Source organism: Pogona vitticeps, chromosome 2 (genome assembly GCF_051106095.1).
Source record: "Pogona vitticeps strain Pit_001003342236 chromosome 2, PviZW2.1, whole genome shotgun sequence".
In the NCBI taxonomy this organism is placed as follows: Eukaryota; Metazoa; Chordata; class Lepidosauria; order Squamata; family Agamidae; genus Pogona; species Pogona vitticeps.
Genome location: NC_135784.1, coordinates 21,636,297 through 21,655,367, shown reverse-complemented (window position 1 = coordinate 21,655,367; position 19,071 = coordinate 21,636,297). Strand labels below are relative to the sequence as shown.

General features: G+C 43.1%; 1 protein-coding gene across 1 annotated transcript; it reads left to right on the top strand.

The window, feature by feature from the left end:
- Positions 1-2,413: 2,413 nt before the first annotated feature.
- On the top strand, positions 2,414-16,357 carry LOC110091331 (uncharacterized). Its single transcript, XM_072988481.2, has 5 exons — positions 2,414-2,660; positions 3,575-4,533; positions 5,264-5,410; positions 7,049-7,175; positions 13,866-16,357. Exons 2-5 carry the CDS (start codon positions 3,811-3,813, stop codon positions 14,810-14,812), a joined length of 1,944 nt encoding a protein of 647 aa, XP_072844582.2. The 5' UTR covers positions 2,414-2,660; positions 3,575-3,810; the 3' UTR covers positions 14,813-16,357.
- The last annotated feature ends 2,714 nt before the right edge of the window (positions 16,358-19,071 follow it).

Genomic DNA, 19,071 nt, shown 5'->3' with positions numbered 1-19,071 from the left:
TTTTAGCCCATTGGAATGCATTGAATGGTTTTCAATGTGTTTCAATTGGCTTTTTACAGTATTTTCGCTTTACGATGTTTTCGCTTAACAGCGATTTTCCTGGAACGGATTATCGCCATTGAGGGAGGCACCACTGTAGCTGGATAATAAGGGTGCCCTCCACTTGTGTTGGCTGTGATAGTTCTGCAGAAGGAAGAAATTTGGCAGGTACAGCTTTCATTACAGAGACCGTATGCTGTCATGGACACAGTGTCAGATCATAACTCAAGAGACCGGAGCTGGAATTCCACTATTGGTGTGGCAGTGGTAGACCACTCCGAGAATATCTCACATACCGCAAAAATCTGGTAAGGGCTGCCATACGTTTTTGATGACAGAAACGCCATACAAATCTTTGTTCCAAAATAGCTGATAATGCCGTCTGCAACAGAGTCACTGTCTCCCTTATGTTGTCCCTCAGCCTCTAATATTTAGAGGCTTCTGTATTCATTCATTCATTCAGCTTCTATACCACCCATCTGGCTACTAGGTCACTCTGAGCAATTTACATGTTAGACAAATAAAGCATACACCATACCAACAGTGAACATAATAATACAAAATAATACAAAATAAAGATAAAACTTCCTTAATAAGCACCAAACAAGCAGGCAGAAATGTAGCAGGTCTAGCATACAGTACCTGTGTTCCCAACGTAGGAACACAGGTGTGGGAGAAAATGATTCTGTTACATTTCTGCTAAGCATATCAATGTATGGGGCCACTCTATTTGTTAATGTATAGGGACCAGGATTAAAAAAAGTAGTGTACTTTTAAGTCATTTTAAACTAGTGGCTTAGAGTCCAAATTTGTCCGGGTTGCTCAGTGAGTTGGAGCACCTGGTTGGGAGTTCAATTCTCTGTTGTGCCATGTAGGAGAAGAGGTGGTCTTGGGCGGTGGCCTTGGGCAAGCTGCACAGTCCCAGGACTCCCACCAGAAGAAGAGAAGGGGAAACCACTTCCAAGTATTCTCTACCTGGAAAATCCTGAAAATGGCTTACCATACGTCAGAACTGACTTAATGGCACACAATTAGTAGTACATATTAGAAGACCAAGAAGGAGAGGAATCTTTAATTAGTTCCAACCACATTTCAATCATGTACTTATTAGATGGCCTTCGACGAGCAATCTGTAACCTCAGCCTACCATCTCTAGAATGAGTGCAGTAATACTATTCTACTTCTCTTTGAAAGTTTCTGACACACTCTGAAATCTGTATTAAAAGAGAGGGTGCCCTTAAGTATGGCTTATCTTCAGAGCTGAGGCATATAGTGACTCCAGTTTTAGAGATGCCGTGAGTCCACTCCAGGTTTTGGTTTACTAGAGCTATCCAGGGTGCTGAAGAATTCTATCACCAAAATAGGATCCGCATCTTGGATGACTCATATAAAGTCCACTTTAAAACCTGGAGTGGATTCATACCACCCCTGAAATTCACATTACTCGCCGCAGCTGCTTAAGACTCCACTTTCCGTGTGCTAATCTACTCATTCCTCTCCTTTGCTTGAGGATTTGCAGGTCATCTGCTGAAGATAAAGTGCCATGGATATAACATGCACGGTGTACTTACACACATAGTATCTCCTTTTCCTCCATATCCTGTTGGACAAGGGAGGAAACAAAAAACATGCCATTATGTTTGTGGCTTGGAGGCTCCTGGGACTTAAATGGTTTTGTGAGAACTGCCCCATCTATCAAAACAGCCCATTGTTGAGGAACATGTGAGAGGCGGACCTAATGTTTTAAAAACTTAACAATTACACACGCACACACACGCACACACGCACACATATACGTACATACATACGTGCATACATACATACATACATACATACCTACCTACCTACCTACCTACCTACCTACCTACCTACCTACCTACCTACCTACCTACCTACCTACCTACCTACATACATATGTAATAATAATAATATATTATATGTAATAATCATTTATTGAAAGATGAGCTCTATTTATCCATTCTCGGAATGGAAGCGTCATTTCATTTTACTTCATTCTCTCTGGTTTGAATAACTGCTGGTTTACTCTCCAGTTTACTTGCCATCGGCAGCCTATGTAGTAATCAGGCCAAAAACAAACAAACAAAAAACAAAATAAAGGAGACAGAAACGTCCTGCCACCTTAAAGACTAAACTGCTATATTTTAATGTGAGCTTTTGTGGATCACGTCCACTTCCTCCTAATCTAGAAAAAGGCACTTCAAGAGGCATTATAAGCTAAGTGGTGTTCTTGTGTTTCTTATATTTTCGTGCCCACCGTCCTGAATTGAGAGCCCGGGACTCAGCCTGGAATTTTTCTGTGAATGGAAGATGTAGCACGAGCGCCCCCTTTCTGCCAGGCTCCGAACACGCATCTCCGCCTCCCAAGGAGGAATAAGAAGAAGAGGAGGAGCAGCAGCAGGAAGGAGAAGGGCAGCTGATTCTCCCTCCCCGTCCTCCTTCCAGCCCGCCGTCCAACAGGGAGAGTTCGCCCCAAGATTCAAGGATCCAGCCTGGCTCGTCATCCCTCCCTTCCCCCGGATCGAGCCGTGAGCATCCTCCCCCTCCCGGGAGCAGAGGAAGCGGCCAGCCGCGATCCCCCACCGGCCTCCTCGACGCTTACGGTAGGGGCTGGTTTGGGAGCTCTGTTGTGGCGCTGGGATGTCGCAGCGGCCGGAGCAGGGCGGGCTGGCGGGGCTGCCATCCTGTGCAGAGGGCGGGCCGGGGGTGAGCCTCTGGGCCTCAGTTTCCCCCTTGCAAAAAAGGGGGGCCGCAGAGGTGCCCCAAGTAGCCACCGCCCTCTCCTGACCCCCCCCCCCCCATCCTCTCCCGACCTCCGATCTGGGGTAATTCCTGGGCACCGGATCTCATTCCATCCTTCATAGAAAACTATGAAAAAGGGGTCTTGTGAAAGGGAAGGAGGTCCCGGATCCAGATGGGGCTGGTTGCCCACGAGGGTCCTGAACCCGGAATCGGTGGGTTGAACATATTCTAGTCGTAGCTCTAACTTTGTTTTCGTGCATGCCCGCTTTTGCACAGTTGCCCTACAAAGAGGCCGGGGGCCCTCTACCTTAAAAGATTAGCAGCTTTTATCTGGCATCCTTTTTGAGGGGAATTGCACCCCATTTTGTAAAGATGCCACTTGGGTCTTTGTGATTGCTTTCCACTCCCTCAGACTATCACAGCTGCTTCCTTGGTCCCCCCTTTAAAACCTTTAATTCCTTTTTAAAGCTAGTTGCTTTGTAGCAAATCCAACCACTAGAGACTAGTTCATTGTAAGGGGGTTGTCTCAGGCTACGTCTCCCTTCTCTATCTCTGGGGGGGGGGGTAGGGATCCCTTTAGAGACTTTCTTCATGATTCCAGTGTTCTTGATCACTATATATTTTCTTCATCTTTCATTTCCTCACTTCCTCCACCCACCCAGAGGAGGCTCGATATTCTGTTTATGGCTATTCTGACTTTGGATAAGGGTAGCTGCAAAGTATGAGGTTGTCTTACATGCCTGTCATTCAGAGAGAAATTATGTTTTTTCCTCAGGAAAAAAGGTTCCAGGGAATGCCTTGATCTGCCTGTGGTCACTCAGCAGACTGCTTCACTGCACGGAGAAACAAGAAAGCAAAGGGAGAGGAAGGCAGGATTTGATCCTTTCAGACTCTGTTTTTCTAGCAAGATTTCAGAAGGTTAAGAATTGAGAGTTTTCTCTGGAAAACCGAAGGACCATTATTGGCCCTTGAATTCTAGACGGGAGACGTGGACTGAGGAGAGAGGAAGCGATGAAAGAGGAAGCGCCTGCACGCCCAGAACAGGAAGAAGAAACGAGAGACGTCGCTAGTGGGGTTCAGCCGGAAGATACGAGAAAGCAGCCAGGATGGGGTCCATCAGGAGAGGGGAAATGGGAACCAGTTCAGGGGATGCAAGAGCGCTGGGAAGCCCAGTGGCAGGAGTTCCTGAGGACCCTGCAGCCTACTCACACGAAATGGGACCCCCCAGTCATATCATTGAGGGACCCCTGGGAGGATACCAGGGCCTTCCTGGCCTCCTTTGAGCAAGTAGCCACGGCCTGCCGGTGGCCAAAGGAAGAGTGGCCAGCCCGGCTCATGCCGGCGCTCAGTGGCATAGTGGAAGAGGCTTTTCAGAGCCTGGAAGCCCAAGACAAAGAGGATTATGGGAAAGTGAAGGCCGCCATCTTGCAAAAGGATGCCCTGCGGATGGAGAAGCAGCGCCAGCACTTCAGGGACTTCTCCTGCCAGGAGGTTGGAGACCCTCGAAGCCTCCACCACCACCTCCAGGAGCTTTGCCACCGGTGGCTGAGGCCAGAGAGACGCAGCAAGGAGCAGATCCTGGAGCTGCTGATCCTGGAGCAGTTCCTGGCCAGCCTTCCCCCGGACCTCCAGGGCTGGATCCGAGCAGGAGGGCCCGACACGTGTTCCCAGGCCGTGGCCCTGGCGGAGGACTTCCTCGTGAGCCAGGAAGGGGCTGAGAGAGCAAAGTGGCAGGTGAGGTTTTTGAGATTGAATTCCCCCTCTCTGAGAGAGTGCAGAACGTGGATGAGATTGTTTAAACCACCAGCACTTTTTCTATTAGAAGTTGCTAGCTAGCTTTTGAGGCAGCTGTTGGGTCTGAATTTTCATTTTTTTTTCTTTTGCGTAGTCAATGAAGCAGAAGTATATGTTTTTCTGGAACTCTCTGGCTTTCTCCATAATCCAGCACATGTTGGCAATTTGGTCTCTCGTTCCTCTGCCCCTTTGAAATCCAGCTTGTACTTCTGGGAGTTCTCGGTCCACATACTGCTGAAGCCTACCTTGAAGGATTTTGAGGATAACCTTGCTAGCGTGTGAAATGAGTGCAATTGTACGGTAGTTGGAGCATTCTTTGGCACGTCCCTTCTTTGGGATTGGGATGTAAACTGATCTTTTCCAATCCTCTGGCCACTGCTTAGTTTTCCAAACTTCCTGGCATATTGAGTGCATTATCAGTTAGTAAGTATGAAACATTATCAGTCATAGTTATTTCTAAATAGCCACCAGCTAAGCCAATGCATTATGATGAAGTAAAAGTGTGACTCCTACCCTTTGTTTACAGTTAACCGGCCTCAAAATAGCTTTATGAGAACCAGTAACTTACTTATTTGGTGCCAAACATCATCTCAATTATTATGTGTGTCTCACTCGTCTTCATTCTTCTCTGATCCATATTATGAGTGGAATTCTCTTCCTCCTCTTTCAGGGGCTGATAAAGGTGGAGGGAGACGACTCCTTGGAAATGGATTTGAATGAAATGAAGGAACAGGTCTTTAAAGAAGCTGGGCAAAACGGCAGTGTTTTAGCACTTCCTCTTGAAGGTGAAAGAATGGTTCAAAGTGATGAGAGAGAGGTATGTGATAGGGACCCTGTGCCCTCCACAGCAAGATGGAAAACAAAAACTAAACTTAAAAAATATTATAGACCACTAGAGGGCACAAAGGAGCCTTTTCAGTTACAAAGCATATTCTTTTAAGAAAAAAACATTTGAATTAATTTATAGGAATGGTATAGAAAATTATGGGAAATGGCAGTTAATGATAAACGGACATGTGATTTGAAAATAAGAAGAGGTTTATTTTTAAAATGATTTTAAGAGAACATGGGATGTATTTTTGGAATATGTATTTTCGGAGAGGGAAGGGGTATACGTCGAGGGAAGAAACAATGAATTTTTAGAGAGGAAATGGATTGAATGAAATTTGAAAATATTATTAATACTAGCCCTGAGGGTGAAGGTGGCACTGGTGTATTATGTCATTGTATATTATTGTGGTGGTAGGTTTATATTGTCTATGTTTGATGTTCTTTTAATGAAATAAAATTTTAAAAAAGAAGAGAAAAAACATTTTGGATTACGTTTGGAGGACAGGGTGTCGAACTTCTATGTCCAAGGAAAGTATGTGTGGCCTCCAAGACCTCTAGAAATTGCTAACCTGATCAAAAGGAACCAACTTTACGGGCATTTTTCTGTTCAGAGTTGGTATTCCATCATATAAAGTCTGAACAAAAATGTGTGCGTACAGACCGTTCCTTTAATCACGGGTGGGCGACTGTGGCCTTCCAGATGTTATTTGCACTTCAGTTCTCATCAGTCCTAGCAAGTATAGTCTGTGGTAAATGTTGCCCTCTGCTCGCCAAATGGAGATTTGAACCCAGTGTTGCCCAAGCAGCTGTGGGGAGGTTTAAAGGGGGGCTGCAGATCCTCAGGCTGAATCTGGCTGAATTTGGCCTTCTGGGAAGTGTCCCCCCCTCCCATTTTGAAAAGTCCCTTTACCAAATTTAATTTACTAGCAGTGAGGGCTTGAAGCTAAAAGAATGCTTTGATTTTTGGTTTTCCCCAATTTATTCATCACTTGAGGCCCCTGAGAACATCAGTGAAATGGAATAATACTGTCCTCGGAAGGAAAAGAGGGTCCACTCTCATGGCTTGAAACTACAGAATTGAAGAGCTGGAGGGAACCCCGGAGGTCATCAAGCCCAACCCCTTACCAAAGCAGGAAGTCTTGAAACACCACCTTTCTAAACCATAGATAATATTGTAATGAGAGTATCTGAAACAGAACGTTGCAAGCTGCTACCTGTGTTCTGAAATATGGGGTATTTTTTAATGTAAATATGAGGATAAGTGGGAACAACACGTTCCACTGCTTCCATGAATATTTATCCAAGGACTGAGAACTGTACTGAACTTTGGAATCAATGTGGGATTCCATGTTTTCAGATGAATGTGAAGTCACATTTCACTCACCTGGGGGAAGGCGCAGATCCCATGAAGCTAAGTAGGACCTAGGCTGGCAGTTTCAAGATAGGCCTTTCTCCGGGTGAACAAAATGGAGGTGTGGTTCTGACAGCTGGAATTCCCGGAATGGGGAGTTGGAGTCCAAAATATCTAAGTAGCACATTCCTAGTTCAGGGGTTTGCCTTCATATTCTTTGTTTGGTGACAAAGTCTGATGGAAGGGGTGTCCGTCTTCACTTTCCGCTTGCAGGAAATGATGACCCTCAGGGAAACGGGTGTGTCGCTACAAATCGTCAAGCAGAATCCTTCCCAGCCAGGCCAGGAGACCATCCTTTGGCGAGTCCTGCAGGAGGATGGCGGTAGCGTGGATTCCTTGGGTGAGGACCTTGGTCACGCTGATCCTACAGAGATCCTGTAAAGATTTGTAAACATCTGTCAAATAACTCCAGCATGGCCCCGTGACTATTAAATTCCCTTCGTATATTTTGCCCCTCGCACCAATTTATAAAAGAGTCTACAGTGGGGTCTTGACTTGAGAACTTAATCCATATTGGAAGGCGGTTCTCAAGTCAAAAAGTCTGTAAGTCAAGTCTCCATTGACTTACAGTGCATTGAAAACCGATTAATCCCGTAACAGGCCGTTTTTGTTCCATTTTGGTCTTTTTCTGGTCTGTAAGTCAATTCTCAAGCTGCAAGTCAAACCTAAAGTGTAGATGCTTTTAATTACATCAACCTTATTGCTTACGGCTGCTTTTAAACTGAAATGATGTGTTGTCCTAAGTGTTTGGATAAACTTTTGTAAGAGCTGCTTTTCCTGAAAGATAACCAACGTAACTTTTTTTTCTATAAGGGGGGGAAACCACAGTGGGACCCTCATATCCATGGGGGAATTGGTTCCAAGCTGCCCCACGGATGCTGAAAAACGCAGACTGGCTCCTTCTAGTGACCAGTTCTGGTAACTTCATCATTAGAAATATATATAAATAAATAAAATAAATAATAAAATATATTTCTGGGAATTTCTCTTTTAATATTTTTAATATTTTCAGACTATAGACAAGTGAATCAGCAGATACTCATCCTAAGGATAAGGGGGTCCACTGTACATAAATATTCTGGCCAGGAAACTTTTAGTTATGCCCCCCAATGTAAATGTTAGTGAGAAATTGCCACGAGTTAAGACGCTGGCACTGATTTTTTTCCCACCACATGGCCTGCAGTCAGAAAAAAACAGTGCCTTCTTAACTGGTGGCGATTTGCTGCTGAAACTCACACTGGTGGTATATGTATAGTTGCAATCTTGAACATTTATTTCATTATATTAATCAACGTGATGAGTTTATCTGACAACCAAATCCCAGTTGCAGCCATCCAGCCAAGAGGAGGAGGAGGAGGGGAAAAATTGCAGTTACAAAGAGCAAGCACATGCAACACACTGCATTGCACAGCATACACACAAACGACAGAATAAAATCATTTAAAATTTTAATTTATCGCATTGTTCTTCCAAGCCCATCAAAAAGTGCAATCCTAAAATGGTCTGGCTGTAAGGGTCAGGCAGAGAGGCATCTTTTAGATAGCCATCCTGTCAGATCTTCTTTGATTTGGATTCGTACCTTGAGGAGGGAGTTGGATTCCATGGCCTTATAGGTCCTTCTACCATGCTATGATCTGGTGGCAGAAGTGCCCTTCTGCTGACACAACCTATGTACACCAGTAAGATCTTAAAAGATCTGCCAACAGAATGATCTGCCACAGAACTGCTCTGCTGGTGAAGATCTGTCTGCTGATAGCAGAGCCAAAGAAAAGGGTGGGCGAAGGGTTAAGGAAGAGCTGTTACACTAGACCTGTTTCGCCACCCCAAGAGATAATACCAGCACAAGAGGACGCCAGGATGGGCTTGACTTAAGTATTTTCCAGTGCCCCCTAGGCTGAGAAGGGTTCAGATTTCGCACAGCATCACCTGATCTGGCATTGACTCAACTGATCTGTCGCCATTTCGACCAGTTAAGTTTTTACCGTAAGCTGGGCAGTAAAATATAATAGGACTGTGTGGCTCAATGGTTTAAGTAGAGGTTGAGAGTTCGATTCCCCACTATGCCTCTTGCGAGAAGAGCCCGCCTGTGTAGCCTTGGGCAAGCTGCACAGTCCCAGGGCATGGGTTAATTTTTAAAAAGCAACAGAGAACATACAGCCTTATAAAAACGCATCAAAGAATATATATCAACAATTTAATAGACAATAATAACTACATTTTTAATACAGGATTATCTCAGTCTATATTTAATATTGCTCCATCTTCCACTCTAGTATTGGAAAGTGTGGGGAAAATTTATGCTGTTATGATGTTACAATGTATATGTCTGGGGCAGTAGCAAATGTATATCTATGACAATGGCAGGCCTCATGCTAAAACTGCAAGTCACTAGTTTCCAGTAAGGATGATCATTAACCTGCTGTCTATTGTCTCTGGATAATGTAGGTAAAGTGTCTACCTTAGGAATGTTTACATTGTATGTGTATTTGAAGTTAGCTGTGTCTGTTTACTATTAACTGTCTGTTTACCAGCCTGTCTGTTTACCAACCACTCTGTTTACTGATGCCTGTGTATTCAAGGAAATTAGCTGTCTCTAACTCTGGTTATTCTGTTGTGTATTCAAGAAATTAGTTACCTCTGTATTGATTAACTAGTGCAAAGGTAGTAGAGTACAATAAAAAAGGGGGCGCGGAAAAGGAGAAAGAGATTCCTCTGGACAGATGCCTGAGGGTAAGCTGTCCTTGTTCATCCGGATCCCGCCCTGAAACATACCCCTGAGCGCTCGTCTCCTTTCTCCTTGCTGGTCAAGAGGGGAGGGAGGTTTCATCTGCAGATCCCGAGACTGGCTTCATCTGCAAGACCCCTACTTCCCCTCATCTTGCAGATCCCGACAAAATGGTGCCCTCTCTGAGGTAATTCACCTATCATCCTACTCATCACGCCCGGTATGGAAGGGCTACAGCGCGCGCACGCATCCTCTGGATCCCGATGAGTAGGACTGAGGTCAACTTTCGACAATTCACACTCATCTCGCCTGGCACAGGCCCCAAGACGCGTCAATCATCCGCAAGGATCCCTCGGGTGAGTGGAATTTGTCGAGTAAGACATCTACACGTTTAGCAACATGGGAACTTCTTTATCAAATCTTCAGGAACAATTTGTAGTGTGTACTTGCCTCCAAGACACACGTAACATCTTTTTCGATCCAGAATTCGAGGCTAATCTGATTAAACAACTCCCTCAAATTCTGCCTCCGCTCCCTTCAGCCTCTTTGGCTTGCCTGGAGCAGCATGAGAACACCTCCTGGGAAACCCAGGAAAAAGCACTGCCACCTCAAGCAACTGAGATTGATAACCATCCTTCAATGAATACAACAGGTGCTTGTGCAGAAACTGGTGTCATTTCTGCCCCTCCTGTCATTGAGGGAGCAGCAGAAACACAGAGAGATGTGCCAGCTGTTTCTGCTAGTTGTGAATTGTTCCCAGCTCAAGGCATCCACAAACTGCAAAGCAGTAACCAGGACAATGGGATGGACTCTTTATCTGCCCCATGGTTTAACGACTGCAAGGCCTTGATAAAAGATTTTTTTCCACCAGCAGAAGGACTCATTTGCCCTAAGCAAGTGGAAATTAATGCTGGTGCATCACCTGATGGTCCTCTAATGTTCATGGGAGGAGCTGCATTTGCTACTGCTGTTCAGCAAGGCTTCACGACAACAGCTCTAACTCAAGCAGCAGAAGTAGCTATAAACGCATTCCAATCAGCAAATCAAACTGCATGCCTGACTCCCTTCCTTGCTGGTCTGAAAGAAGAAGCAGCTACCTCAGTGACTCCGCCGGTTCAGCCAAAGTTGCATTACGTCCCAGCGAATTGGGACCCAGGCCCAGATTTCTTTGATATCATGGCCTGGGGACAAAAGCAGCTTTACAAGCATTAGATGCATCATATAAGGAAGGGGAGGAAGAAGAGAATCTAAGGGGGGTAACTGTTACACACCAACATGAAGCTTGTTTTGAACTGCTTTTTCCATGTGCTAATCCTGTTTGAATGAAATATCCTACTCAGCCGGACATGGCAGTTATACAGATCATCAAAGAATGCCTCCCACCTGGCCAGTAGAGAGACTAATACTGCATATTGGGGTGGGAGGAGGCGAACTAGAAAGTTTTCCCCCATCACCTTCCAATCTGGAGAAAGCATTGTTTACACTCAAGCCACTTGTAAGGATCCAAATGATGTCCTGCACACTCTAGGTTCCATGTTCTTAGAACTACAAATCCTATCATACCTTGCATTGCTGTGAGCATATGGGACTTTATACAAGCCTGCATTCCTGTCTCTGCCTTCCAGGAGTAACAGTGTCACATCCCTGAGAAAATGTTTGTTGCAAATGCTGTAAATTGTCAAAAATGTTTGTTTTTCTTTCTGCAGGATAAAAGTGCATGACATGTGTTTCATCTGTTAGCCAGATCTTAAAGTATTGAATTTTAGAGAAGCAATTCTTAGTTTTATACTCAAAATTAACTGCAGTTTTAGCCTTTGAGCTTTTCTCTAATGCTGAATTTAATTTTGTTGTAGACACTGTATGTTTATTCTTTTACATGCCACAGTTTTCCTTGACAATTATTTTCTAAAGGTAATATGAAAACTTTGTCTGTTTATCCCTGAGACAGAGAAGCATATTATTCCCTACAAATAGGCCCCACAGTAGGCAATTTTGTACACTGTGATGCTAATCCATCTGACATGCTTGTAGAAACGCATTTTCAGTCCAGGGGAAATTTAAGGGCACTAGCAGGCAACTTTTTAATTCAGTCAGTTCTACAGTTTAAGAACTTTGCCCCAGAGCCAGGCAGATGTATACAAGCACCATTTTTTACTACTCATCCCTCAAAATAAGTTGCTGTTCTTTTGCCAAGCTCTATATGTATCTCTCCAGTCAAGTGTCATACAAGAAATTCATGGTGTGTGTGTCTTCAGTGGGGAAGTTGTCTGTGTCACATATTTCTATGCAAAAAATCTGTATACCTTAAATTTTTTTGCTTTTGCCTCTTAGCAGTATGTTGTGCTTATATATCTGATTAATTAGTGATCAATGTTTTCTTTTCCTGAACCTGGTTATGTACTTGTTATGCAAACATTATTGTAATTGTAATGTTAGTTATCCAATATTGTGTTTTCTTTAATCTACACTGTAATGTTGATGTCATCAGAATATGCCATCTAATTCTCTTGCTAGATTCCAGGTTTCATTCCATCAGAACAATGTTTTAAAGTTGTAAAGAATGAGTTTTGCCTCTCAGTGCAACAAGGAAGCAGGGTTGGCTATTTGATTGCTTCCCTTATTCCCAGTGGCCTGAAACATGCTATTCCGCCCTCTGCTGAAGATGAACCTGACTTCATGCCATCATACCAGAAATCCTTGGACTCAGAATTTCCAGGTGTTTTACAACAGCCATTGTCTTCAACAAAATAAATAAAAAACGGTTGGGATGTGGGGAAAATTTATGCTGTTATGATGTTACAATGTATATGTCTGGGGCAGTAGCAAATGTATATCTATGACAATGGCAGGCCTCATGCTAAAACTGCAAGTCACTAGTTTCCAGTAAGGATGATCATTAACCTGCTGTCTATTGTCTCTGGATAATGTAGGTAAAGTGTCTACCTTAGGAATGTTTACATTGTATGTGTATTTGAAGTTAGCTGTGTCTGTTTACTATTAACTGTCTGTTTACCAGCCTGTCTGTTTACCAACCACTCTGTTTACTGATGCCTGTGTATTCAAGGAAATTAGCTGTCTCTAACTCTGGTTATTCTGTTGTGTATTCAAGAAATTAGTTACCTCTGTATTGATTAACTAGTGCAAAGGTAGTAGAGTACAATAAAAAAGGGGGCGCGGAAAAGGAGAAAGAGATTCCTCTGGACAGATGCCTGAAGGTAAGCTGTCCTTGTTCATCCGGATCCCGCCCTGAAACATACCCCTGAGCGCTCGTCTCCTTTCTCCTTGCTGGTCAAGAGGGGAGGGAGGTTTCATCTGCAGATCCCGAGACTGGCTTCATCTGCAAGACCCCTACTTCCCCTCATCTTGCAGATCCCGACAGGAAAGCATTTCCTAAAATATATTTTATTTTTTCTATATTAAGAAATGTTTGATAGAGTTACTACAACACTGATGCCTCCATTCCTCTTATTTTTTGGATGATTCAGCATACTACAGAGAGATTTTCAAGTTTGCAGAAGGCAGAACTAGATTTTCCCATTAAAAAAAACTTTCTAGCACTTTTATCATCAATCAGGATTTAAAACCGAATTTATCTAAAAGGTGCCTGCTATTATCCTTGGTGCAGAGTAAAATTAGCAGTTTGGGCATCTGGGGCCTCTCATCCCGAGGCATGGACATTAAGCCCGTCCCCCGAAAGGAAGAGATAAATGTGGGTTCCCCTCACAAAACAAAGCAAACGTTTACAAAAGAAAATGAAAGGAAGCAAATAATAATAAAAGGGCCTGAAGGTGTTGCTATTTATTTTATAAAGCTTTCCATGTTGGCATGCTCCTAATTTTGGTGCAAAGCTTTAATAGCCCCACTCCAGTTATAGCCAGGCTTCCGTGTTTTGTAATTTTAACAACAACTCCATATAAAAGAAGGGTTTTTATGACAGGGGCAGACAGAAGGATAGATGAAGCAGAAAGAAGAACGTCTTAGGAATTAGAGTAGGCCTTTGGACTAGATGGGCAGGGTAGAAATCTAAATAAATAAATAAATAAATAAATAAATAAATAAATAAATAAATAAATAAATAAATAAATAAATAAATAGTCCTGGCCAATTCAGTTAAGAGCCTTTTATTTAACATATCCTTAGCATACAGACAGCATTTTTCTGAGGAAATGTCCACGAAAGCTCAAATTAAAAGATAGTAATTAGTCATTAAGGTACCACAATGTTTTTGTCTTCTTTATTTTTCAGTTTTTCTTTTCCTTTGACCTAATGATCTCTCTCTCTCTCTCTCCCCCCCCCCCCCGGTAGGTGATGAGAAAGGAGGTCTGGTCAATATGGAGGATTCTCACTGTGAAGAGAATGAGCTGAAGGGTACACGGAGGGCAGCCCCACAGATAAGCCAAGTAAATGTGACAGAAACCACTGAGATAAACAAGGGGAGATGTAGCTCCCAAGAGGTACTGGGAAAGCAGGTGATAAAGAAAGAAGATGAATGCCGTGAGATCAGAGACGATGCCACAGTTTCCATCATACTGAATTCACATTTGGATGGACAGCAGAGGACTGTGACGGGAGACAATACATCGAACACCAGTTTTAAAGAAGGAACAACTAGATCAAAAGGAGGTCATAGTGGAGAGAAGCCATACAAATGTTTTCATTGCGGCAAATGCTTCACTCAGAGAGGCTACTTGAAGATTCATCAGAGAGCACACACAGAGGGAAAAGCCTATAAATGTTCTCAGTGTGAGAAGTGCTTCAGTCAGAAATCATATCTAAAGACCCATCAGAGAATTCACATGGAGGAGAATCCATACAAGTGTCCCGATTGTGGGAAAAGCTTCAGCCGGAACGAACACCTCAAGAGCCATCGGATCGTTCATACTGGAGAGAGGCCGTACAAATGTCAGTCGTGTGACAGAAGCTTCAGTCGGAGCGAATATCTAAAGAACCACGAGAGGATTCATACTGGAGAGAAACCCTTTGAATGCTCCTATTGTGGGAAGTTCTTCAATCAGGCGGGATATTTGAAGATTCACCAAAGAATTCACACGGGAGAGAAACCGTACGAGTGTTCTCAGTGTGGGGAATGCTTCACCCGCAGAGATTACTGGAAGAGCCACGAGAAAACGCATAGCGGAGAAAAACCCTACAAATGTCCTGAATGCGGGAAAGGTTTTTGCAGTAGTCAGCAGGTCAAGAAGCACCGGAGGACTCACAATGCCGAGAATGCCCAGAATGTGGGTAAAGATTAAGGCAGAAGGAATATCTGGACCGTTATATATCGGAGGGGGGGGGAAACCCATACAGATCTTCCCAGTGCAGGAAATGCTTCCTTCGGAGCAGATGTCTGGCAGATTCCTCAGAAAACGTTGTGGAGAAATTGTAGCCATAGAGAGAAAGTGTGCAAATAGCCAGAGTGTCCAAGAAGCTTTTTGAGGAAGATCTTTATCGTTGTTGTCATGTGCCACCAAATTGCCTCAGACTTCTAGTGACCCTATAAGTGAGTGATCTCTCCAGACTTTCCTCCAGGACTCTTGTAAACCCAAGGGTGTGGTTTCCTTAGGGTTGTGGTTCCCAACTTTTTTTGAGTTGCGGCCCTCTTTTATAATAGTTGAGTAACCTGTGACATATTTGCAGAAAAAGGGGAGCCCACCAGCCAGCTCCTCCCCTCGTGGGTAGCTCGGTCTCTCTCTCAAGCCACAACACAGTCCCACCCGTTTGGTCACCTCTGGTAAGGCTTTGTCCAGGACTGCCATCTAACATAACTGTGGCAAACACCACCACCCCAAAAAAACACTTTGTGACCCCCTTACAAACCATATGGTCACAAACCATAGCAAAGTGAGCTGTTTTATATCCCACTCCCTAGTGCTTCAAGCACTCTCTGGGTGGTTTACGAGTCTTAAATTAATTTTACAGGCTGTCAAATTACACATAATATTTAAATTAATTTTATGCATTGCCACCCCCGGGGAGCTGGGTACTCATTTCATTGACCTTGGAAGGAGGGAAGGCTGAGTCAACCTCGAGCTGGCTGTTAAATCTGTTGGTATCGAACGCTGACTGTGAGGAGAGTTTATGCTGCAATGCTACAGTTTAGCCACGGCGCCATGAGTTTGGGAACCCATGCTTTAGAGAGTCAATCCATCTCGTATTTGGCCTTCCTCTTTTCCTGCTGCCTTCAACCTTTCCCAGCATTATTGTCTTCTCCAGAGAATCATGCTTTCTCACAATGTGCCCAAAGCAGGACAGCTTCAGTTTCAACATTTTCACCTCTAGAGAAAGAGAGTTCAGGCTTCATTTGCTACATCAAAACAGTTCCTGGGAGAGAGAAGATAAAAAAAGAAGCATCAGAGGATACATGGAGGATATTGATAGAGTCAGTGCCTATTTTGCTGCATTAATTCCCACTTAACTTGTACTCAAATGTGCTAGTTTCGGCTATGATCCTAAACACCCGATGATGTGAAAGCACCATTTATGAGTAAACCTGTTCTGTATACATGCATTTTCTCCTTGTCACTGTTTTTTCTTTGGGAGCTTTGGCAATTGTGGAACAATTTCTGTGCTCCCAACCCTCTTTATTGTCACGGTAGCATAAAAGTGTTGATCAAAAATAAGAAAGAGGCTTCTAATGCTTTAGAGAGAGACATCCTTTTTTGCAGCATGAACTTTCTTCATCAGATACAATATTGAGTTGACTTCCCCCCCCTCTCTTTGTACAGGAGGCAATTGCAGATAATATTTTTTTAAAGTTAGAAATATTAATTTAAAAATAAACATGATGGATGCCTGCCTTTGTTTCTCCCTGTGTATGTTGGAGATGTTTAAAATGACACCTGTTGCTGCCACCTCAAAGCTCTTGATGGCAAAATTGCATCCTACCATCCGTGGTGCGTATTTTGGCTTCTTCAGGTTCTGATTGTGATGCCGAACCTCTTTGAGTAGGCACTGAATCCTGGGTTTTCCCCCCTCGTTATCGCTGCATGAGAGTGCAGTGATGTTCTTGTGCAGCAAAACTCATCAACATTCTACAAGGCAAAGCTCAAAATGGGGGCAGCCCAAACAAAAAGCTGTGAGTTTGAAATTGGACTTTGGATCAGCACCAGTTTTGTCACAGATGTAGTAGACACTCTGCTCTTGCCCTCTGCTGTATTTGGGAAGGTTAAGGCCAAGAGTTTTCAAGCTAGGATTTTTTAAAAATATAGAACTGTTCCTCCCCATGAAGAAACAAGCACGTTTAAATGTCCCCCTATTTAAAGCAGATCAAATTAATTGAGATAACCAATCTTGCTTATCTTGAAAGAGAAGGATTAGTCATACCTAGTTTTTTTTAATTCGGAAAGAATCCAAACTAAAGAACTGAAATATTAATCCTTTTAAAAGGCCTTTCAAAAAAGCAACAGATTGTGACTTAGTTACAAACAGGCTTACTACCGTGTTTCCCTAAAAAGAAGACAAAGTCTTATATAAATTTTTACTCCAAAAAAAAATGCATTAGACCTTATTTTTAGTGGATGTTTTACTTTTTTCATGTACAACAATCTACATTTATTCATATACAGCCATGGCATCTTCTTCTGGCTGCTGCACAATGGTGGAGGGCGGGGTTTCACTTAACTGGGGTTTATTTTGAGAGATAGGGCTTATATTACAAACATCCTGAAAAATCATACTAGGGGTTATTTTCAGGTTAGGTCTTATTTTTGGGGAAACAGGGTAGCAAGACTGTTCTAAAATGGATACATTATTGCAGCTTCATGGGCCAGAAAGAGATGTTGGGGAGGGCAATGGAAGGTCACAGAACCAGTTGAAACATTTTCTTTGAAGAGTTAAAAATGACTTGGTTTAAAGAAAGGATTATGGAATTAGCATATAATTTTAGTATGACATATTAAATGTATTTCCACCTTACTAAAGCACAGAGCAGTTGTCTTTCTCCCAGCCCTAAGTGCTTTCAAAAACATTTTTTCAGATTTTCTGACACAAGGCTACCAATCGGAAATGAGCTCCAGGTCTTGGGCAATCTGAACTGTTGACCTTGTCAATTAGGACTCAGTTAGCTCTCAGGAGGAGAACTTTTTAACTCCTTCCTAGCCAAATAGGCATTGGAGCTGGCAAAGGGATTTTGTGTGTCTGGTTGTAAAAATATTTTTAAAAATATTTTTAAAAGAACAAATAATCAGAAGCTCATTTGTTTAAACTGTGAAATTAAACTGTTTTTTACTTTGTGGCTGAGGATGGTATTACTCGATGTTATCAGAGCTTTGGTGCCTATATCCTGTCATAGTTTCAACCTTTCTACCTATCTGGTCAGTATACTGTTGTCTTAAGAAAAAGGCTTTCAAAAATGCGGTGTTCCTTTCAGGCTGCCTATTGTATCTGTAAGGCTCTCCTCCAATACCACACTTCAAATGAGTTGATTTTTCTCTGTCATTTTTCCACATAGTATGGATGATTTTGATCTTGGTTTCCAGTGACATTCTTTGCTAACTCCAACCCCTTCCTTTTCTGCACACAACACGCCCATAGAGCTTTTGGTCCTCAGATTTTCTTCCTCAGGTTACTTGCCCTAAGGAAAGGGTTGGGAAACTGAAATAGATCTTTCTAGTTTGCATTCTGTGGAGTGAGCATGGCCTAAGAGATGAAATTTTTCTCCACTGTATCTATTTTTCTCCACTGTATCACCTACTCACACCTTTGCTTCACCATTTCACTAAGTCCAAAACAGTCCTTCAAAATATTTTGGCAGAGGGGAACTACAGCCACATCCCAGTGGTTCTTGCTTCTGTCCTCTCCCAGCAACCATCTTCTGGGATCCTCTAGCATTGGGTCATTCTAATTTTCTGTCAGAATTTGTTTTTGATCTATGTATACTTAAACCTCCATTCTAAAAATCCAGAGAATTCAATTTAATTTTTTAATTTTTAAAAAATTCTGGTTAGGAATGTGGCATATTATGCTTCTGTATCCACAACTCTCTTGCATCATGGCCTCTCCCAATTTGAAGAGACTCTTGTCCAGCAGGCCAAGGCAAGGAGGCAGTCACAAAAGCAGCAAAATCAGGGAGCTAGATGGGGTACAGATTGTATATGTCTTCAGCGTGGAAGGGATTGTCCCTCTCGAATTGGCCTCCTCAGCCGCACTAGACACTGTTCCAAATCCTCCATGCAAAGCATGATACTATAGTCTCTCGAGACCGAAGGATGCCTAATCTAATTAAATCCACAACTCAAAACACAGGGGAAATGGCCCAATACTGGTGCCCGTGTAGCCCACAGGAAAAAAGGATGCCAAGCTTTACATAGCAGAAAGAAGCCTGGGATGTCGACAACACCAATGTCAACAGTCAAGATGGACTACAGCAGTGATGGCAAACCTTTTTGAGCCCGAGCGCCCAAACGGCAACCCAAAACCAACTTACTTATTTCCAAGTGCCAACACTGCAATTAAACCTGAACACTGAGGTTTTAATGTATTATCCAAGGCTTTCACAGCCGGGATCAGATGG

What these genes read in the sequence shown, in the direction of transcription:
- LOC110091331 (XM_072988481.2), top strand. Translation starts at nt 3,811, where the DNA reads ATGAAAGAGGAAGCGCCTGCACGCCCAGAACAGGAAGAAGAAACGAGA. An exon ending in CTGAGAGAGCAAAGTGGCAG is followed by an intron (nt 4,534 to 5,263) that starts GTGAGGTTTTTG and finishes CTCCTCTTTCAG; the next exon opens with GGGCTGATAAAGGTGGAGGG. An exon ending in CGGTAGCGTGGATTCCTTGG is followed by an intron (nt 7,176 to 13,865) that starts GTGAGGACCTTG and finishes CCCCCCCGGTAG; the next exon opens with GTGATGAGAAAGGAGGTCTG.